General features: G+C 35.9%; 1 protein-coding gene across 8 annotated transcripts in view; it reads left to right on the forward strand.

Annotated features, from left to right (window-relative positions):
- LOC110579077 (serine/threonine-protein kinase Sgk3) overlaps window positions 1-23,927 on the forward strand; it is a 137,634-nt gene that overhangs the window by 91,389 nt on the left and 22,318 nt on the right. For all 8 annotated transcript variants that reach the window (XM_021688617.2, XM_021688621.2, XM_021688615.2 and 5 more), the window contains 8 exons: window positions 7,054-7,141; window positions 11,955-12,004; window positions 14,719-14,776; window positions 18,441-18,524; window positions 18,632-18,763; window positions 22,444-22,556; window positions 22,652-22,688; window positions 23,279-23,365. In XM_021688617.2, coding sequence (XP_021544292.1) covers window positions 7,054-7,141; window positions 11,955-12,004; window positions 14,719-14,776; window positions 18,441-18,524; window positions 18,632-18,763; window positions 22,444-22,556; window positions 22,652-22,688; window positions 23,279-23,365 — 649 coding nt within the window. The remainder of the gene's footprint in view (window positions 1-7,053; window positions 7,142-11,954; window positions 12,005-14,718; window positions 14,777-18,440; window positions 18,525-18,631; window positions 18,764-22,443; window positions 22,557-22,651; window positions 22,689-23,278; window positions 23,366-23,927) is intronic.

Genomic DNA, 23,927 nt, shown 5'->3' on the forward strand with positions numbered 1-23,927 from the left:
TGGTCTAGATTTTATACATTCTATAGAATATTGTGCTGTATATGTTTGTAAAATCCTCAAGCAGTTTTCCCCTGGTATCCTTAATCTCCTTTTCCCTCCATCAACTCAAGACCCTAGTTATTTTCTTTCTTCTTTTTGTACTTGTATTAGTTTTTTAGATTAAACTTGAAAGAAAGTTGCATAGTACACAGTTAAGACGTTTTTCTAATTATATTCAAAAAGCATTTGTTAAATCACTATATTGTACAGCTGAAACTAATATTACACTATATGTTAACTCACTGGAATTTAAATAAAATTTTTTTAAAAGCACTTATTAAGTACCTGCTCTATGCATTGGTAATGTAAAGAGGGCCTTCCAGAGGCACAGGCTCCCTGTCTAGTGGGAGAAACAGACGTATAAACAAGCAATTAAAGGTAGGAAAGTTTTATGATAGAGGTGCTAGAAGATCATGGAGAAAAACGTGGCCAGCTTTCCTTGGGAGGAGGGCAAGCAAGGCTTCCTGGGATTTAAAGGATGTGCAGTTGTTCGAGAAAAGGTAGGGAGAGCATCCAGGCAAAAGGGGCAGTACATGTAACAGAATCTACAAAAAGCCTGACATGTTGAAGACACTTTAAGTGTTTACATTTCACGGTGACTAGACTACGGAGTAGGTTTTCAGAAAGGAGATGAGGCTGAAGGACTTGGCAAGGGTCACGTACACACGCCAACATCCTTGTTCCACCTGTGACGGTATTCTGTCGACCCAGACAAGGGAGTCCAGGCCTTATCCACATAGCATTGCAGACAGCCACTTAACAGGAAGGTGCTTTCCCGGCCGTGTGTGTGTCTCATGCTAATAAGCCAGAAGGGTGGGTCCTATCGGAAATACAGGTAGATCCATGGTTTGAGATGTGTTTTCATTTTTGAGTCTGGTAATTAGTTCATGGATATTCATTATAATTATTATGAATTTTAATTTACATATATGTTACTTTGTTTTATTTACATAAAGTATTATGTTCTTAGAAGAAATAAAGAGGATAAAGTAAAATATCTCGGGAGTTTTCCATAGCTGTGTAGACGTGAAGGTTGCCTTATGGATGGTGATGCAAACGTGACACACGTAATAGTCTTTTCAGAATCACAACACTGAAGGACTGTATTTTTAGCAGTTGTTCTAAAACCGGTGACTACTATTTGTGTAGTTCTTCACAGTGTAATTACTGAGGGTGTCTACCATTCTGAGCAAGTCCTCTGACCTCCTTTTTTTAACTTAATATAACTTACTAACTCAGTAAAATACTAGAACTGGACCTCTTCTGACCAAGGTCTTCTGCCCATTGCTTTGGATTTTCCCTGTTGCTCGCAAGGCCAAGGGTCGGGAAGAGGTGCAGCACCTCTGGTAGCTCTGGGCTTAGCCAGTGCATTGAGGAGCAGGTGCCTTTCCATTCTGGGCCTTCAGCAGGTAATGAACAAACACAAAATCAGGGAGGATCCTTGAATTTGGTGTTTGTATGTCGGTCTTTTCCTCAGCAAAGAGCCTTTTGTGATTTGGCTCTCTAAATAATTATTTTTTAAACATTATGCAGCCACTCTGGAAAGCAATATGGAGGTTCCTCAAAAAGTTGAAAATATAGCTACCCTATGACCCAGCAATTGCACTACTGGGTATTTACCCCAAAGATACAAATGTAGGGATCCGAAGGGGCACCTGTACCCCAATGTTTATAGCAGCAATGTCCACAATAGCCAAACTATGGAAAGAGCCAAGATGTCCATCAACAGATGAATGGATAAAGAAGATGGGGGGGGGGTGTGTATGTATATATATATGTGTATATATATATATATATATATATAAATAATGGAATATTATGCAGCCATCAAAAAATGAAATCTTGCCATTTGCAATGAGTGGGATGGAACTAGAGGGTATTATGCTAAGCGAAATAAGTCCATCAGAGAAAGAGAAGTATATGATCTCACTGATATGAGGAATTTGAGAAACAAGACAGAGGATCATAGGGGAAGGGAGGGAAAAATGAAACAAGAGGAAACCAGAGAGGGAGACAAACCATAAGAGACTCTTAATCTCAGGAAACAAACTGAGGGTTGCTGGAGTGGTGGGGGTGGGAGGGATGGGGTGGCTGGGTGATGGACATAGGGGAGGGTATGTGCTATGGTGAGAGCTGTGAATTGTGTAAGACTGATGAATCACAGACCTGTACCCCTGAAACAAATAATACATTATATGTTAATTTAAATAAAATTATGCCTTTTTCCTAAGACAAATTCTAGGTATTCAGCTTAGATCCACTCCCTAACCATTAATTTTTGCTATCTGCCCTTGAGATTACTCAGATTGTCATATTAGTGGCTTGTTTGAAATATAGTTCCTAAACCAAGAGGTCAAATTTGTCTTCTTTGACAGAGCCTCACATGGAATAAATATAGAACAAATGTTGCTGGTGATTATTTCTTCTGGCATTTTGAAGTGTTACTCAGAACCTCTACCACTATATATTAAATTCTAAATATTCATTCTGGATCTGGAAGTATAACATTTTAAAGATGTTATATTTGGTATTAAAAGTCAACTAAAAGCAATTTGATTATTTTCATTTTAACATTATACTATAAAATACACAATTCTTAAGTATACAACCTAATGGATTTTTATGTACATATACACCCTATAACTGCCACCATTCCATTCAAGGTAGAGGACATTTATAGAATTCCAAAAATAAATAGCCAAGAGTTTTTTCAAACTTAATTTTTCACTGACATTTTCTTTTTAATAAAAAATGACATTTCGTATTTTCTGGATCTCATCTTGGTGTTAACAGAGCTTTGTTAATTTTCACACTTTTAATTTATACATCAAACTATAAAATTGTACAGATTTAAGAGAGCAAGAAGAGAAGCCAATCATCAAGTGTATCTTGAACACCTACTGTGTACCTGTTACTCCTGTGTTAGGGAAATGCAGTTTAAAAATACCTTTACTTAATGGGGTGCCTGGCTGGCTTAATCAGAGGAGCATGTGACTCTTGATCTTAACAGTTGTGAGTTTGAGCCCCATGTTAGGTGTAGAGATTACTTAAAAATAAAATCTTAAAAAAATAAAATTACCTTTACTTGCTTCTTTTAAAACAACTTTACTAAAATTTATTGTTAGAATTATTTAGAAACTGGAATAAGATAGGTTAATATTTATTTCTCTGATTTCTAGATTTAAAAAAAGGGTTTTCTGAGCATATCAGCAGTGCATGATGTATTGTAAAGTAAAACAGTGACAAATTTGACTTAAAAACTTCTGAACCCCAGATATCACAAGTGAAATTAAAAACCAAAAATGTAGAAAAAGCTTCCCATAGTAAAGGACAATAGATAAAATATACTTACTATAGAAAGAGCTTGTACAGATAGGACACACTTAAGACAGCAGAAGAAATGGACAAAGCACATTAGTGATTTATAAAAGTGGAGATACAAGTGGCTTATTAATTACCAGAGAAACTGAATATTTCCTTATCTATTTAAGAAATGCAAATGGGAGTAAAAATACCTTATTTTAGCTTTATTGCAGTATAACACATACAGAAAGGAGCACAACTCATGATTATATGCTTAATGAACTATGAGAAAGTGAACACATCTGAGTTGCCACCTCCCAAGCCAAGAAATAGAACATTACCAGCACACCTGAAACCCCTCACATGCCCCCTCTCGATCTCTGTTCCTTCCCTCCTTCCCAAAGGTAATGATGCTCCTGATTTTTAGCAGGATAGATTAAGGTGCCATTGTTGTACTTTATAATACAGGGAATCATACAATATGTTCCCTATCTGGCTTGTTTTCAACCATGTGAGAGTCATTTATATTGTTGGACATAGCTATAATTTGTTGATTTCCACTGCTGTATAATATCCCATTGTATGAATATACTCCAGTTTATCCATTTTACTGCTGATACACATTTGAGTTATTTTTATTTTGTTACAAATAATGTTGCTATTAACATATCTTTTCCTGCAATGTGCAAACATTTCTGATGTATTTGGAATAGAACTTCTGGGTTGTAGGGTATTATATATTTAACCTTAAGGGATAATATTAAAAATGTTTTCCAGAGTGATTGTACCAGGTAATACTTCCACTATCCATGTCTGAGATCACACTGCTCACCTCACCAACACTTAGTATTGTTAGTCTCTTCAATTTGAGCCATTCTGGTGAGTGGGTTGTGGTATCTTACTGTTGCATTTGTCTTTCACTAATTACTAATAAAGTGGAGTGCCTTTTCTTTAAATTACTTATTTTTACTTAAATTATTAGAGATAGTAATATAAACTAATATTTAATGCTAATCAGAGCTGGAGAGAGGGTTCAGGATGTTCATATACTGCTGGGAGAGAATAAATTAGCATAACCTCTCTGGAAATCAGCTTAACAAACTGTATTTAAAGCCTGAAAATGGTTTATAATTCAGACCAAATAAGTTTATTTTTAAAAATCTGTATTGAGGGGCACCTGGGTGGCTCAGTCGGTTAACCGTCTGCCTTCGGCTCAGGTCATGATCCCAGGGTCCTGGGATCGAGCCCCGCATCAGGCTCCCTGCTCAGTGGGAAGCCTGCTTCTCCCTCTCCCTCTGCCATTCCCCCTGCTTGTGTTCCCTCTCTCGCTGTGTCTCTCTCTGTCAAATAAATAAATAAAATCTTTAAAAAAAAAAAATCTGTATTGAAAATCCTAAATGCAGTTCTAATGTTATGCACAAAAATTATGATTGCAACATTATTTGTAGCAGTGAAAGTTGTATAATAAAAAGTTAGAGGCCATCTAAATATTTTAAAGCGAAAGAATCATTGAATAACATTTAGTGCATTCTTATTATACAGCATCATACATCTATCAAAAGTGACTGTTTACAAGGAGTTTTTAACAACATGGGGAAATGTTTATGATGTAGTTTTTAGGTAAAAAATAACCAGTAAGATAAAAATATTTTAAATACAGGGTGGTCTTAACAGTGCAGGAAAAAAAAATTGAAATAAAATACCACCAAGATTAGTAATAGTTGCCTCTGTGTGGTAAGATTGAAGATCCTCACCCTCACCTTTAAAAAGAAAATTTTGTTGAGATAAAATTCACATAAATATAATTTACATTTTTAGCTGTTTTTAAAGTATACAATTTTGTGGTGTTTAATATATCACATTGCTGTATAACCATCACAACTATCCAGTTCTATTGCCTCAAGGCTAATCTAACAACATCACTCCAAAGAGACTGCAGCTGACCCTTGAACAACATGGGTTTGAACTGTGTGGGTCTGCTTATGCATGGATTATTTTTTGATAAGTACAGGACAGTACTGTAAATGTATTTTCTCTTCATTACAATTTTCTTAATATTTTCTTAGGTTACATTATTGTAAGAGTACAGTATGTAATACATATAACAAAATAAGTGTTAATCAACCATTTATGTTACTGGTAAGGCTTCGGGTCAACAGCAGGCTGTTAGTAGTTAAATTTGGGGGGAATCAAACAGTTACACATGGATTTTCAACTGCGTGGAGGGTTTATGTCCCTAACCCCCATGTTGTTCAAGGGTCAACTGTACTTTTGAATTTCTCCTTCCCCCAACCCTTGGCAACCACTAATCTGCTTTTCTGTCACTGTGGGTTTGCCTGTTCTGGACATTTCATATAAATGGAGTCATATAATATATGAACTTTTTTGTCTTTTTTTTTTAGCCTAATGTTTTTGAGGTTTATCCATGGAGTATTAATGTGTCAGTACTTCAGTCCTTTTTATGACTGAATGATATTCCTTTGTATGGATATGTTACATTTTGTTGGTCCATTCATTTGGGTTGTTTCTACTTTTTGGCTATTGTGAATAATGCTGCTATGAACATGAGTTTTTGTGTGAATATGTTTTTATTTTTCTTGGGTACATACCTAGGAATGGAATTGCTTAGTCATATGGAAATTCTGTGTTTAACTTTCTGAAGAACTGCCAAACTGTTTTCCACAGTGGCTCTATACATTCTCACCAGCCCTACTCTTTTTAAAAATTATTTTTCATCTTTCTGAATTTCTACAATGAATGTATATTTTATTTAATCATTAAGGACAATTTGAGGAGGAGGTACCTCAGATACAGAGTTTAAATTATCCCTCAGGGATGTCATTAATGCAATCCTGTCACTGCATTAGTGCATTAAGGCCCCCTTGTATTTTAGTCTTATTTTTTTCTCTTCATGTTTGATCTTCATCCCCATCTCTTCATCCCTCCTGTTGATACCCACTTTCATATATTTGTTACGTCTTTGGAATTTGTTTATCGGGTATTGCTTCATGTCTGTGAATATTTAATATATATACAAAAATGATACTGTACTACCTTGTTTCTGACTCGAGTAGAATTCTCTGTGGGCAGTGACCGTAGCTTTCTTACTAATTTTAATTTAGTGGTAGATGCCTATTTTGCTTCTGATTCACTACTAGAAAATTACAATGAGTATCCTAGTCACGTGTCTTTCACTAAACCTGCACATGATTTATTTTTTGTGGTTTATTCCTAGAACTGGAATTTCTGGGCCCAGGAAAAATGCAGACACAGTTTCACCAAGTATTGCCAAATTCCTTTTCAGAAAAGTTGCCTCATTTCACATTCTTACTAGCAATGCATGAGGGTGTCTCTTTCCCTATATCCCTACCAGCTTCTGATATTCTCTGTCTTCCTAGTTTTTGCCAGTTAATGGACAGAAAGTGGTATTTCATTAGTGTTTTAATTTTTATTTCTTTGATTATGAATTAAGCTAGACATCTTCCTTACCATTTGGGTTTTTTCTTTATGAACTGCCTTGTTTATATCTTTGACCATTTGTCTGTTGGATTCCCTATTTTTAAAAAATTAATCAGCCTGTTCCTTTTATAATATTGATGGATTGTATTGGCTTTCATACTGTAAATGCTACTATGGTTATTTTCATTTTAAAAGGGAGAAAAGCTATAGAAATGCTTTCAAAGTCATAATAAAGTTAATTTTTGTTTTTAGTCCAGATGTCAGAGCATTCCTTCAAATGGACAGTCCAAAACATCAGTCAGATCCATCAGAAGATGAGGATGAAAGAAGTACTCAGAAGGTAGTAAGAGGGATTGTATTTTTTAACAGAAAAAAATACCATTCCCCAAAGATGAAATTACTGACAACTTTATGGCAACATATACTTAAAATGATGTAATTTCATCCATTGTAAATTTTCTACTCTCTAGAATACATAAAAACAAATGTGTACACCTCTTACTGGTTACTACTTATTAAAAAATTTATAAAATGAGACTTTTATGATGAAAAAGTAATACATGCTAGTATTTAGTAAGGAAGAGTAGTAGAAAGTTTAGTTAGTAGCAAGTTTTGAGACTTTCTACTAGGGGCCCCTGGGTGGCTCAGTTAAGCGTCTACCTTTGGCTCAGGTCATGATCCCAGGGTCCTAGGATTGAGACCTGTGTTGGGCTCCCTGCTCAGCAGGGAGTCTACTTCTCCCTCTCCCTTTGCCTGTCACTCCCCCTGCTTGTGCTCACTCTCTCTCTGTCAAATAAATAAATAAATAAAATCTTTAAAAAAATTGGATGTATTACTTCCTTATCCCTAACCAGACCAGTAATTTTTAATATTTTAGTGGTTTTCTTTCTAGTCTTCTCTTAATATATAAGGATTTTTTAGTTACCTAATTTTAATTGTACAATATATACAATTTTATATTCTCTCTTCACTTTGCCTCTTAAATTTTTATCATTATATATCTTTATAATCATTAACATACTAAAACTGTTGTTTTGAATTTTGACTAGTAGGAAAGGCCTTTCAACCAAAATGTTAATTGAATACTGCTTCTACATTGCCAAGTTTTTATATGCAGAACAACCAATACACATGTGCCAGTTGGCATGAACTAAGTTTTATTCCTGTAGGTACATGCACATAATCAGTATGTCTTCCAAATCAAGAATAGGATATTCTTATTTTTTTAATCAATTGTGATAACAAATAAATAGGATAAGCCGTGGCTTATTATAAAGATGTTTTCAACATTTACTTTAGAAAGTGATGTGAGAAAGGTAAATTATAAAACAACCCAGAGAATTATTTAGCAATTAAAATTATAATGAAAAAGTGTATATAAATATGGTAACACCTTTATAATTAATACATGATGAAAACTGTGTTTGCTTAATATATGAATGAAAATCAGAGGTATTGGGTTCAGGTGTGTTTTTGTCTTTATAATGTCTTATTTTGTCATGGTTCTGTTTTTGGATTTAAAAGATAATATGAATCAGAACATTATTGTCACACAGCTAAAATCTTCATTTGGAAAATAGACATATTCCTTTTTTGTGACTACTGTAAAGTAGTAATTTTCTATTTCTGATGCCACAAGAGGGTTTTCAGTTAAGAGAACTGATATATCTTTTCCATTTGTGACATGGTTGATTCTAGGACAACATAAAAGGATATTTTAACTTTGTATCTTTGCAACTTGTCAAAAGAGAAACAAACTGGGAGAGCATTTGTAATAAATAAGGCAAAAATATTTATGTAAAAATGTCATACAAATGGATATTTGAAAAAAAGGATATTTAAGACCCCAGTAGATTAAGAGAAAAGGGGCATGAAGAAATACTGTAAACAGAGATGTGGGGGAATGTTCAACCTCAGTGCCAGTAGCAAGTGAAATTTGTACAATAGGGATTTTTTTTCTCTGCCAAATTAACAAAAATGTAAAGTAAATAAAATATTTCAGGACTGATAAGGGTAAAGCACAGTAGGCACCCTCAGGCTTTCCTGGCATTGCTATAATTTTATGCAACTCTTTTGGAAAGCAATTTGGCAATGTGTACCAAACATGAAAATGTTCTAATTATTTAGGAATTGATGCAAATGAAATAATTCTTTACACAGAAAAAAAGATATTCGGGGTGCCTGGGTGGCTCAGTCGTTAAGTGTCTGCCTTCGGCTCAGGGTCATGATCCCAGGGTCCTGGGATCGAGCCCCGCATTGGGCTCCCTGCTCCGTGGGAAGCCTGCTTCTCCCTCTCCCACTCCCCCTGCTTGTGTTCCCTCTCTCGCTGTGTCTCTCTCTGTCAGATAAATAAATAAAATCTTAAAAAAAAAAAGTTATTCATTTTAGTAGTTTCTGTGAAAAATTAGAATAAATTTAAATATTCATCAATCAAATAGTGTTTGTCCCCATATATTGTACATTTTGAAAATATTTAAGATAGTATTTTAAGTTTTGACATACTGTTACCTGAAATCAGGGTATAAAATTTTATATTCATATTCTCACAGTGATTCCAGTCAGTTTTTTAAAGTTTAAAGTTACATAAAGACTGTATGAAATTGCTATAATATTTGCAAAATCATCTGTTAATAAGGTTATAGATTTTTTAAAAGCATTTTCTTCCTGATACTTTCCATATTGTCCAATTATGAGTATATATTTTTAATTGAAAAAGATGAAACTATTAAAAAATATTTTAAAGAATAAAATGTAGGTAACCCTGATTTTTCCATGTTTTGCTTGGCAATCATGTTGAGAATATATAGGTTTAGGTCATTTGAAAAATATCTTGCCTTGCTATAGGAGACAGCTGGTTTTGAAGAAAGAACCTTCCCGAGTTCTGGTCCCTGTTCTCTGTCACTTCTGGCCTCAGATCTGAATTTTATTTCCTTTCTCTTTTTTCATCCATAAAATCTGAAACTTGGACTGGGATCTCTTGCAGTTTTAAAATATGGATAGAAAGAATCTCTTCAGAAAAGGGAGAGAATCTCAAGCAGACTCCCTGCTGAGTACAGAGCCCAACCAGCCCCTCGATTTCAAGACCCATGAGATCATGACCTGAGCCAAAATCACGAGTGGGATGCTTAACCGACTGAGCCACCCAGGCACCCTGCTGTAGCTATTTATTAAGGACTTCTAAGTGGATAACTAAATTAGTAGCCAGAAAATATCTTTCAGGGCTTTTTAGTGAGAAAAAAATAGAGGCCAAAAGAAGTCAAGAAACTTACACGTTTGATTAGTGTTCACTGTTAATAAATTATATCTCACCTTTGGTTTAGTATAATCTTTAAAAATAGTGGGTAGAGTAAAAAGTTATCTGATTATATTTTCCAATAATTTCCATTATTATTTCAGGAATGTGCTCTATTAGGAAAACCACTGCTATGTAATGAAATCTTTGTACATAGTGGTGTGATTCAGGGCACAGGTTGTCCTATTGTTTAATCCATGCTTATTGAATCCTCTTCCCTCATCTATATAAGGAAAGTTAATTAAATGGAAAAGTGATCCAGTTTTGGGGGGGCTGGGTAGCTCAGTCAGTTGAGCGACTGGCTCTTGGTTTTGGCTCAGGTCATGATCTCTTGGGTTGTGGGATTGCCCTGCATGGGGCTCCACACTCAGCGGGGAGTCTGCTCGAAGATTCTCTCCCTCTGCCCCTCCCCCTGCTCACCCGTGAGCTCTTTCTCCCTCTGTCTCTGAAATAAATAAATCTTTAAAAAAGTGATCCATCGGTTTTCTTCATGTTCATTAAAAGAATAAGTGTATCAGAATTGTAACTTAGTTTGTATTATGTTATCAGATTCTCTGGAACACTGTAATATATAAACAGAAAAGATTCTTCCATGTTAAAATTATGGGACAACAGGATGAATCTTATTTCATGAACCAGATTTTTTATACATTTTTTTTTTGTCTTTTGCTAGATTGTATGGTTCTCTGTATTTCTGTCTTCTGGGGGCTGAAAATGTATTACATGAAGATTTTTCATGTAAATATATTGATAGGAAATTTCGTTTTATAAGAAGCTGGTGCCAATATTGTTATTTCATAAGAAATGTATTATTATGCTTAGGAATTTTGCCCTTTATTTTTAAAAGTAGTTTGCATTCTGGAGATTGTCTATAAGTTTCAAATGAATTTAAGTGGAAATCTATATGATATATGTCTCTAATAAGAAATTGGTTAGGTAAAATTTTTCAGTACTGATTAAAGAGAAAAATTTTTTAAAGCTTATATCTATAACTTATATCAAGGATAATTATATAGCTATAGTAAAAGTATGCATATTTGGGATCTCTATAACTGTTTTAATTCTTTATGCATAAAGAATTTCAAAGGGAATTTAATGTGAAGCAGGATTCACTACAGTTGGCTTTATAAAAAATGCTCACGTTAACAAGATCACTAGATTAATCTGATGGGATTTGGGGTTAAATTTCTAGCTAATTATTAGTGAGCTAGAATCTTTTCTTAAATTGCTTTATGGCATAGTAGGTAAGTAAAGATTTGCTTCTAAATTAATATTAGGGATCAAATTTATATTATTATAAAGAGAAAAGGCTATCTAAAATTTTTATTTGACTACAGTGGTGGAATTAGAAAGAAAAGCACCCTTGTCTACATGTATTTGACTTGGAAATAAGTCCGTCTCCTATAATTCATTCCAGCATTAGCAGTCTTCGTCATCATCATCTTATTTCCATATCATAAAATTAATAAGCAATTATTTGAAAATTTGAAAAAACAGACAGCCATTTTAACCAGCTTTTTAAATGTAGAAATGACCCTTCATAAATTGGGGTTTCTACACCCACCTTGTCCAAGGAGCTTTCCCCAGTGTACTTCATTCATTCGACAACTTTGAGCTTTATTTCTGCCTTATTTTTCTCCTTACAACTGCTCTTGAAATTTATCGTTAAAATGATTATATTGTGTGTTTCCAAATAAGTTACTGCATTTATTAAGAATTAGGACTTCAGGCTTCTTTAACATGGCAGTACATCCAATATCTATGGTAGAGTTATGTATATTTTATTTCAGAAACATTCATTGACTGATAACCTTTGAAGTTCCAATAAGAGTGTTACCGCTTTTTTTCCCCGTCCCAATAGCTACACTCTACCTCACAGAACATCAACCTGGGACCATCTGGAAATCCTCAGTAAGTCTGTTTCAAACATCCTCTAACTGAATTCTAGGAAGACCTTTTTTGTGAATGTATAAATATATGCCAGTTTAATTAGACCAGTTTAACTAGAACCCTATAAAATATAATAACCATAGTTACAGTGAATATAATACTATCATATGCTTGCCTGTTTTACTGCCCTAGCTTTGCATTACTTTAATAGAGTTCTGAGGAGTTCTTAAATCCACAAATTATAGTTGGGTTCTGCTGTTTTGCTATTGTTATTTTTCTAGGGTGTGTGTGTGTAAAACCAGTAGACTTTATTTCTCAGGAGATCTTAAGTCCAGGGAGGTATTCTGACAAAAGTGTCCATGCAGGCCTAATGGATATTCTCACTGGTGCTCGGTGTTTTTGGGCTAGGGCTGCAGCCCTAGTTGTCAGCCAGCTTGTTCCAGAAGAGTCATGACGGACATTAGCATATTAAAGGCTATTAAACTTGCTTTAACCAGTTCCTCCCTCCCATAATCCCATATTTGAGCACAGGGAAAACATACTGAGGAATAGCAGGAATGGCATATATAGAGTTCATCTTGAATGTCAACTCTAGCAGTTCATTAGAAGTGAATGAAGGGGGGGAAATCGAAGGCGGAGACAAACCATGAGAGACTATCACTCTGAGAAACAAACTGAGGGTTCTAGAGGGGAGGGGGTTGGGTGGATGGGTTAGCCAGGTGATGGGTATTAAGGAGGGCACGTGTTGAATGGAGCACTGGGTGTTATACGCAAACAATGAATCATGGAACACTACATCAAAAACTAATGATGTAATGTATGGTGACTAACATAACATAATAAAAAAAAAAAAAAAGTGAATGCCTAGACCACTGAATACGAAGGATTCCAGGCCACTTCTTGGCTCAGTTGGAGGAGTGCCCTGACAAATCAGTAATATCTGCCATGGTTTGGAGAAAGAGTATAGTATTGCTGTCCTTACTTGTAATGATTCTTCAGGTTCATTGGATTCATTCTATCTTTTATCCCAGGACGTTATGTTTCCCTCACTCTTTTGGTCCACTTAGTGAGTAAAGATAGATAAAGAAATGGCCCAAGGTTTGGGTCCTTCAGCATTGCAGTAAGGTAGAAAAACTGGGAATGGGATGTCGCAACAATCAGATGAAGAAAGTGTGTCAAGGAGGTAGTAATTAACTCTGTTAATGTTGCTGGTAAAGCAGGTAAGTGTTGAGAATTGACCACTGGATTTGATAAGTCATTGGTGACCTTTGTGAGCCATTTCAGGGGTGTGGTGGGTACAAACTCTGATAGAAAAGAGTTCAAGAGAGAACTAGAGGAGAGGATAGCAGGAATAGACAAAGAATTTAGATCTCTTACTTGAGGAGTTTTACCACAAAGGAAAGCAAAGAAATGGGGTGGTAGCTGGAAGGGGAGGTTTGGTTTTGAGCATGCTTTTCTGTTGTCAACACTGAGTTGATCAGGCAGCACAGAAACAGAAACTCGCTTTCAGTTAGGATGTATCACCAACAGTTAACAGTGGGGCCTTGGGTATTGCCTGAGTTAGCCTATTTACTATGTTTGAGGAATTTGCATGATTGTTCGCTATTACGTTTGTTTAAAAAAATTATTTCAGTATCTCAGCATATCATTCAAGAACAAAATAACTAGTCCAAAGAGCAGATTCTTGAGGAAGAAAAACACCTGAACTTAGTTAAGTATTTATCTCCCTAATCTTTACCTGTTATTATTTAACCTAGACCTGGTGTTACTCACATGTTTGAACTGACCATTTATCTCAGTAATGAATTAAAGGAAATTTAAAATCTAGTAGGTTAAGTGTCTGCCTTTGGCTGAGGTCATGTTCTCAGGGTACTGGGATCAAGGCCTGTGTCCTGCTCCCTTCTCAGTGGGGAGTCTGCTTCTCCCTCTCTCTGCTTCTCCTTCCTGCTCGTGCTCACTCTCTCTCTCTCTCTCAAATAAATAAGTTAAATCTTTAAAAAAAAAAATAAAGGAAATTTGAAATCTAAATGGAGTCATTCTCCTCTCCCTAGTCCAACTTAGGATTCAGACTGTGTTGAAGGAAAAAGCTCTTCTGGCTGCTTAGGCTCCACTTTCTGCTGCCCTGTGCTTTTGTCTATCTACAGCCAATGTTGTTTTCACACGGCAGGGTGAAATAAAAGGACAAAATTAGTATTCCCTCTGGTTTCTCTACTGGATTTTCTGCATTACCATCTATGAGAATAAGCAGAGAGGTCTTCTATCTGTAATGTACAATAAGTTATATTACATGTCCGAAGAATTGCCAGATGAGATAGTCCTTGGAATATATTACTAATTTATATAGTTGTTCAGTGCCCTCATTAACAGCATTGGTGAGGTTTATGATTAATAAAATTGGTTTAAATAGAAGCTACATTGATTTCAAAACAATATACAGATACACATATATCCTTTTCTCCCAAAGAGACTATTACTGAAATCCCTCTTAAGCAGAACTTAACAAGGCTTAAATAAAGTTTTAAAATGTCTTATCAGCAAGTAGATGTTTACTGCTATTCATCATTACCTATTTTATATTCAAGATGAGACACTGTCATTGTGAAAGCTGGAGTCTTCATGCTAAAATGTTTTGTGCCCAGCATTTTCTTAGTAGAGTGAGGTGCTAAGAAATGTTTAAAAGTTAACATCTTTCCAATTTCTAGGAGGCTAATTCTTGTCGTTGTTCATTTTTTCAGTGCTAAACCAACAGACTTTGATTTCCTGAAAGTTATTGGAAAAGGCAGCTTTGGCAAGGTAAGAGTGTTTTTATTTTGCCATTCAGTAAATAAGTACTTAAGGAATGCATGCCTTATATATTCCAGGCCGCAGGACTTGTTGATATGCAGGATATGGAGTTACGATGCTTTCTCTACCTTCAAAATACTTAGGGAGTTAAGGCGTTTACTCAAATTTTAACATAAAATTCATTTGTTGGAGTATTTGTTGAGCACCTATCATGTCCAAGCAGTGTACTGGGTTCTGGTTAGTTAGAGAGTATTGAACAAAACTGACACAGTTACTACCTTTGTGATGCTTGCAACCTAGTAGGGGAAATAGCCAATTAAAAATATGCAGTCATGGGGCGCCTGGGTGGCTCAGTCGTTAAGCGTCTGCCTTCGGCTCAGGTCATGATCCCGGGGTCCTGGGATCGAGCCCTGCATCGGGCTCCCTGCTCAGCAGAGAGCCTGCTTCTCCTTCTCCCACTCCCCCTGCTTGTGTTCCCTCTCTCGCTCGCTCTCTCTCCTTCTGTCAAAATAAATAAATAAAATCTTTTAAAAAATATATGCAGTCAATAAATAATGAAAAGCAGTAATGGGGACTGTGATGTAAATACAGAATAGAGTGAAGTGATAGAGGACAATAGGCAAGTGGGGGGAAAATTCCTACTCAGATGGGTCGGTCAAGGATGGCTTCTTTAAAGAGGTGCTTTTTAAGCTGAAGCTGGAAAGACAAAAATGAGCAACTGTGAAAATAACAGTTGAGGAAGGAAAGGGGTGTTTGAAAACCCTGCTGTTCCTCATACAGTGAGTGTCAGATGAATCACACAACTTGACAGTGTGGCCATACCAAGGAAGGAGAATCTGCTTTAAGGCCAGAAGCATCATAGAGGGAGTTACCAGAATCATTAGATTATATTTAAGTGCTTTTTTGCATTACGCTTCAATCTGTAATGAAAATAAATATGCATGTGTTTAATTATAGTTTGCTACATTCTGAGCTTTGGGTATCTCTAGTTTGTTTTCTGAGTTCCCTGGATACCAGAAACTGTAACCATACAATTAAATCCATGTGTGTTAATTCAGCACATATATATTGACCACCCACTACATGTGCTAGTACAGCAACAGAAAGAAAGGGATGCTGCACTCAGAATGCTCACAGTGTATTGGGATGTTAGAGATAATTGTCATTAAAAATAAAAAGCATTGTCTTTTGGAAACTTCATGTTTAGATCTAGAGTCTACCAGGAATTGGTTCTTGGATATAGCATGAAGTTGTAGGGTCACAGTTAATTTTTTCCCCTATTAATATCCGACTGATCCCACACAATTTATTAAAAAGACAGTTCTTTCCCCACTGATCTGCAGAGTAATTTTCATCATTTATTCAGTGTCCATATATGCATGGATCTGCTTATAGGTTTTCTGTTTTATATTTCTGTTTCAAGATATTATATATTGTTCCATTAGTCTATTAGACTGTGTAGCGTGATATCCAACAAAACAAGTCCTCCCTCCTTGTTCTTCTTCAAGAGTCTTAGCCCTTTGCGTATCTTTTTAAGTTTTAGAATTAGCATGCCAATTTCCACAAAGTTCTGCTGGATTTTGATTGGGATTGCATTTAATCTGTAGGTCAATCTGGGGCGCCTGGGTGGCTCAGTTGGTTAAGCGACTGCCTTCTGCTCAGGTCATGATCCTGGAGTCCCTGGATCGAGTCCCGCATTGGGCTCCCTGCTCGGCAGGGAGCCTGCTTCTCCCTCTGACCCTCCTCCCTCTCATGCTCTCTCTCTATCATTCTCTCTCTCTCTCTCAATAATAAATAAATAAAAATCTTTAAAAATAAATAAATAAAAATAAAATAAAATTTATTCTAAACTTTTCTCCATTGAGGGGTCTTGGTTCCATTTTCCTTTTGCCTGTTTGTTTCTTTTTTTAAAGATTTTATTTATTTATTTATTTGACAGAGACACAGCGAGAGAGGGAACACAAGCAGGGGGAGTGGGAGAGGGAGAAGCAGGCCTCCCGCGGAGCAGGGAGCCTGATGCGGGACTCCATCCCAGGACCCTGGGATCATGACCTGAGCCGAAGGCAGACACTTAACAACTGAGCCACCCAGGCGCCCCTGCCTGTTTGTTTCTTAACGATCTGCCTGTTCTCCAAATCTACCAATCTATTGAAAAAATGCTTGCTTTAAGGAAATTGGTACCTCCTAATTGCCACATTTGAATTATTTTCTCATAATGTACTGGAAGATGAACCAGTCAAACTAGAGCAGGAAAGGTCAGGCAGGTGGGAGGTGTTGAGAAAAGGAAAAATGTAAGAAGAAAAGATGTTGTATAGAGTCAAATATTGTAGCAAACAAAAAAATGGAAAATGGGGAAAATGCCAACAGTTGATTGAGCACAGGACATTTTTACCCTGAAGATGTTTTGACTCCATCTTGATTAAAAACAAACACTTTTTTCTAATTAATAGGCTTTATTTTTTAGAACAGCTTAGATTTACAGAAAAATTGAGTAAAGAGAAAATACAGGAAGTTCAGAGAATACCCAAACATCCTCCGCTCCACACACAGTGTCCCTATTGTTAATATCTTATATTAGCATGGTACATGTGTTCCAGTTAATGAGCCAACATTGATACAAAGTCCATTGTTTATTCAGATTTCCTGCTTTTTACCTGATGTCCTTTTTTTTGTTCCAGGATATCATCCACAATACCACATTACATTTGCTTGCCATGTCTCCTTAAGCTTCTCTTAGCTCTAACAGCTTCTCAGACTTTCCTTGTTTTTGAGGACCTTGATGGTTTTGAGAAGTACTAATGGGGTATATTGTAAGATGTCCCTCTATTAGAATTCGTCTGATGTTCTTCTCATGATTAGACTGGGGTTTTAAGTTGTAGCGAGGAAGACAACACCTATAATAGAATATAAAGCCCAGCAGTGTTACCAGTTGCTGTGTCAGATCATCTCAGAAAGCTTTAGGATGTATCATTTAATAGTTACACAACTTGTCAGGCTTCTTGAATCCCTTAAAAAGTTATTTGCAAACCCTATGTCTGCTTTTTTTCTGGGGCAAGAGCCTCTAAATTTCTTCAGATCCTTGAAAGTGCACACAGCCTAGCCCATTGTAGAAGCTCAGCTCTACATGGTCCTTCTTCCTCTGAATGCTTCTGAATTTAAAACTTAAGAGAAACCTAAATATTAAAACAAAAATGCATTTCAATCACATAGAAACCATTTCCTTCTCTGCTTTTTTTATCAATATCCATGAAGTTGATAGCCTCAGTATTTTCTAAGGACACTCTTTAGGACTCAGGGCTGGCGCGTGCATGTGCGCACTCAACACACCGCACACACTTGAGGATCTCAAGCAGTATAGATTTTGGGACTTAAATTTAGTAAAAATGTCAAACGTCAGCACATTAAATGACAAAGAAATGGTACCTGGCTATTCGAGTGATTAACATTCCTTTTCTATTATTATTTTATTAAAATATCTAAGGAGAAGTAGAATAAAAATAAATTCAGTAGTTTTCAGTTTTCAAAACTAAAACATTATCTAGGTCCCCTTTAGACTTTTTGTACATAATTTATGAATTTACTGACAAGCGAATTATTTTTATCAAACTATTGAAATTTCTAATAAAACCCAAAATATTGAAATTTCTAATTGCACAATCTGTAACTACAACAGGTTCTTCTTGCAAAACGGAAACTGGATGGAAAATTTTATGCTGTCAAAGTGTTACAGAAAAAAATAGTTCTCAACAGAAAAGAGGTAAAATAAAATAGCATTGTTTCTCCTATATTCACTTTCTCAATTAACAGAATTGTTTTCTGGTATATAATGCAAGCTGATCCTTTACTTTTTTTTTTTTTTTACAGCAAAAACATATCATGGCTGAACGTAATGTGCTTTTGAAAAATGTGAAACATCCATTTTTGGTTGGATTACATTATTCTTTCCAAACAACTGAAAAGCTTTATTTTGTTCTGGATTTTGTTAATGGAGGGGAGGTGAGTTTTATGATTAGTTTTCTAATGTTGATAATGTTTAGAAAAAATAGAATAAAGTCACAGTTTTTCTTTGCTTAACAGTTTTTGGAAGGATAGGCCAGCATTAACAGCTATTAGATTCAAAATGCTGGCTAATAAGCACAAAGCAAGATGTAGAGAATTGTAAACAAAGCTCTTAAGCAGCTTATGGTGCGTAGGTGGGAAGATTCATAAAAGAACCTTGGTATGAAGCTACAGACTTCACGGATAATATAGCAAGAATAATATACTGAAACGTTAGAATAAAACATGATTTGTATTTAGATAATTATTGTCTCCACAGTTGCATATAAAGATTACTCTAGCCTGTCATTTTCTAAAACATGCAAACTATAATCAGAGGAGATGATCCTCTAATAAAGAGTTCTGTGGTGAAGTCAGTTTGGAAAACGTTTCATGTTCCATCCCATTGGCAATTAACAATATGTTTCTTGGTGATTCACAGTATGTTTCAGCATGTTAAAGACTTTGAGTTCTGCCAAAGCCAAGATTTCGTTGAAAATATTTTCTTAGCATGCAGTCCCTTTTTGTTTGAACCAAATCTGTTAATAATACTCCCCAAAACTCTAATCAGAGGGATATTGAAATACATTTTGGAAAATGCTACTGTCATGATAATAATTATAGTAATAGCTAACATGCATCAAGTATACTTATGTGCCCAGCATTCTGGATCTTTATATTTATTATTTTCACAACAGTCGTGTTTTATAAGATAAAGAAACTGAGGCACAGAGAAGCTAGGTAACTTGCTCAAGGCATGTGGTTAATAAGTATTAGAGGCAGGAATTGAACTCAGGCAGTGTGATTCCAGGATTTAGGCAGCGGACCACCCCCTGTTCTTCTCGTTCTCAATCCTCACACCTTTCTAATTTGTTTGATCTCTGATCTGTGAATGTCTCTAAAAATTATTCTCATAGATTGTGTCCTGTCTTTACAAAGGGATCTTTCATCCCCTAGTCCCAGATCAGAGAGAGAGGAAAAGTTATTTCAACCTTAATATAGTATACTTAACTGTAGAATAAAGGAAGATACTGTCTATTCTGCAAACCTGAAAGATGGTCAGACACACCTAGATCATTTGGGGGAAGATCATTAAAAGAATCATCATACAACCCCCTACATCTATATGACAAAAATGCCATATGCCTCCTCAGTGTAGAGGCAAAACTTCGAAGGCTATAGATTTGAGGTTGTCATTTTATTTTGTGTGTACATGAGTGCTAACATATAATGAGAATTTATTGAGGGCCTGACACTGTGTAATTATTTTTCCTGCATTATTTCAATTAATCATTATAACTCTTCTAGATAAATACTCTTCTAAGGCTCAGAGAGGTTAGGTAACTTTCTCAATGTCACCATGTTTTCTAGTAAGTGTCAGGTCCTGGATTTAACCTGGACCCGAGTACCAGTCTGTGACTTTGAAATGTCCTGCAAGGCATTAACTGCAGATGAGATCCTGTTGCGAGCTTCCTGCTTTGTCTGTGGTTTTTTCATTTTGTTTTAGGACCTTCCTTCTGAGCCCTTTTTATACAGTGATCTCTCATAAACTGAGTAGCAAAGGTGGAAACATGTAGGCTTGTATTCTAAAAGATAGACTTGGCTAAGATAATGGGGAATAAAAAGAATGGAATAGAATGTTGGGGTTGGTGGAGGAGGAGCTGAATGGGGCAGTAATAGAAGGGCAATAAAGATGAGCAAGGATAGAGAGAGGTAGGAGTATAATTTCATTATGGGTTTCCTGTTATTTTTACTAGTACTGTCCCCCTGACTTTCTTTTTTTTGTTAATTTAAATTCAATGAGGCAACATATAGAACACTGTTAGTTTCAGATGTAGAGTTCAGTAATTCATCAGTTGCATAGTCCCTCTGATTTTCATATAACATTTTAACCTTGACATGTGTACTTATTTGATATGATACTAGACATTTACACAAGCCCTCCTGAACCTCAGCTTCCTCATTAATTTTCTGCCTCAAACTACTTGGGTAGATTAAATAATACAAACATATAAAGTCCTCAGCATGGTGCCTTTGATTTAGTAAACAGTGTTAGCTATCATTGATGAATGGTCACGTTTTCATTTGGGGTAGTTTTCATTAATATTATATTGGATAGATCAGATCAATAACTAGAATATTACAGTAGTATAAGCTAATAAAGGCAATAGTAGGGCTAAACAGGAGGGAGTATTCAGAAATGATTAAAAGATAAAAACAGAAGAATTTATTCAATAGTTAGATATAGAGCCTAAGGGTAAAGGAGCAGTCCAGATGAATCCCAGGCCAGCCTCCATGTCCCTACTCTGTCAGGATCTATTATAACTGAGCTTCACCATAACCTTTCAGAAGAGGTTAAGAAAAATTGCGGGACAATTTTTGTAAGTCAGAGAAGTTAAATGAATTGCACACAAAAAGAGAAGAATCAGGATTTGAATCCAAGTCTGATCAGCTTTAAAACCTGACTCTTCTCACTGTACCTTGTTGCGTCCCATGGCTCAGAGGGCTGGGTAGAAAGTGATGTCATTAAAGGATAGAATATAGCTGTAGTAGCAGTAAATCTGTAAAAGGAGACAAGGGGCTCTGTTCTAGACAAGTTGAATTTGTTGGCTTGTGAAATATTCAAGAAAGAGCAGTAGGCAGCAAGTCTTTGCAGAAGCTCCAAGCAGAGGTGTAGGTGGGGTATGTCCACATGAAAGACATCGACATAGAGGTGGTTAAAATCACTGGATGGATTAGGTTACCTGGACAGGGTATCCGGAGAAAGAATAACAGTGGAGAAACTGAGGACAGACACCTCGCTATCCCTGCAGTGTAAGGGGCCGGAAACGAGCTGATAGGGAACTCTCCAGGGAAGGAGAAGCCCTAAGGTGAGATCTTTGTTTTAGAAGCCCGGAAACTTAGAGTAAGGACCTAGGGCAAACTTCGCCCAGGCAGGTAACCTAATGAGTAAAGGACAGGTAGTAAAAAATAAAATATGATTTCAGGAGTATAGGAAATGAACTGGAGAGCCCAGCCGCTGCTCAGCCCTGGCCATTTGCTACCACACTGGAATTTAGGCTTAATGTTGCAGAGCTTCCTTTTTTTTTCTCCCCCAGAAGAAACCAAACCTGAATTTTTACCAAAAAATTTCTCCATTTTTAAATGTTACCAGTTAATTTAGATTTTTTCTAAAAACAGTGTTTGGCTCAAACACATTTTATCTGTGGGTTATATTTGGTCTGCCAGCCACTTGTTTCCAATCTCTGAATAGTGGTGTTTTTTTGTTTTGTTTTGTTTTTCCCAAGTGAAACCACAGTCAAAGGGCTAGTGAGAGACCTTATTGACTCCATGGCAATATCCAGATCATCGGTCTGGGTTGATAATCTTTTCCAGAGGGGTAAGGACACAGCCACACCGGGGATTGAGGAGTAAATGAGAGATGAGCAAGTTCAAGTTAGCAAGGATAGAGAAAGATATGTGGTTAAAGAGAGAATGATTGCGAGGTGGGGGACACAAAGGAGAGTCACAGTTCTGTGCTTTGGTGCATTTTTATCTCATGTTCAGAGTAAAAAAAATCCTGTTTTTGTATTTATAGGATATATTTGTTTCACTTTGTGTGAATGATCTTAATACCCATTTCTTTTTCCATTTTACAGCTGTTTTTCCACTTACAGAGAGAACGGTCCTTTCCCGAACACAGAGCTAGGTTTTATGCTGCTGAAATTGCCAGTGCATTGGGTTATTTGCACTCCATCAAAATAGTGTACAGGTACATTTTAATATATTTCTTGTAAAAACGTCTTTTTTTATTACTTTGTTTCAGTTAATACTCAGTTTTGCTTTTCTTTCCTTTTAATTTAATAGAGACTTGAAACCAGAAAATATTCTTTTGGATTCAGTAGTAAGTATTATCTTTTAAAAATCAACCAATTCTCAATTTAATTGTTGTTATGCTTGGTGGAAAAAAGGCAGCCTCAAAGGTTCCACACTGCATCATTCCATTTATGTAACATTCTCCAAATAACAGAACTGTAGAGATGGAAAACAGATGAGTGGTTGCAAGTGGTTTCTGAAATGACAATTTCAGCATAGGGGAGTACAAAAATAAAGGGGTAGCGTGAGTTCCTTAGTTTCTTTGGGGTGGTGGATAGTTTTCTATCTTGATGGTAGCAGTAGTTACATAGATCTGCACGTCTCTATTGCATAGAACCACACATACGTACACACACACAAATGCATATGTGTGAAAAAAATAGTGAAAACTGAATAAAATGGACAGTCTGGTTAACAGTATTCTACCATTCCTGATTTTGATATTTTCTTACAGTTATATAAGATATCAGCATTAGGAAAAGCTGGGTGTACACAAAACTCTGTGTACTATTTTTGTAATTTCCTGTGGGTCTATAATTATTTCAGAGTGAAATGGTTTTAAAAATTGTCAGCTTATGCCCATGCGTTGTTTTATCTTACTGCCCCTCTGTTTGTCAGGGACATGTTGTCTTAACAGATTTTGGGCTTTGTAAAGAAGGAATTGCTATATCTGACACGACAACAACATTTTGTGGGACACCAGAGGTAAGAAATAGGTTTCATTTGTTGTTTATATAATCATGTGTAAAATGCAAAATGAATCACGAAGTGCAAATACAATATTCGAAATCAGAAAAGTAGAATAAAACTCATTTCAGAAAGCTTTTAGCTACTTGTATATATCTGATAATCATCTCTTCAGAACATTTAAAGTTTATTGATAGTATTTTTAATTTATTATTATTTTAATTGTGATTGTAGGCTACCACAGATAACCCAAAAAAGATATAAATTATGCTTGGGTTTTTTTTTGTTTTTTTTAGATTTTATTTAGATTCAAGTTAGTTAACATGTTGTGTATTACTAGTTTCAGGGGTAGAATTTAGTCATCAGTTGCGTATAACACCCAGTGCTCATTACAGCAAGTGCCCTCTTTATTTTTTTTTAATTTTTTGAAGATTTTATTTATTTATTTGACAGAGAAAGAGAGAACACAAGTAGGCAGACTGGCAGACAGAGGGAGAGGGAGAAGCAGGTTCTCCACTGAGCAGGGAGCCCGATGCAGGGCTCGATCCCAGGACCCTGGGATCATGACCTGAGCCAGAGG

This window comes from Neomonachus schauinslandi, chromosome 4, assembly GCF_002201575.2.
Source record: "Neomonachus schauinslandi chromosome 4, ASM220157v2, whole genome shotgun sequence".
In the NCBI taxonomy this organism is placed as follows: Eukaryota; Metazoa; Chordata; class Mammalia; order Carnivora; family Phocidae; genus Neomonachus; species Neomonachus schauinslandi.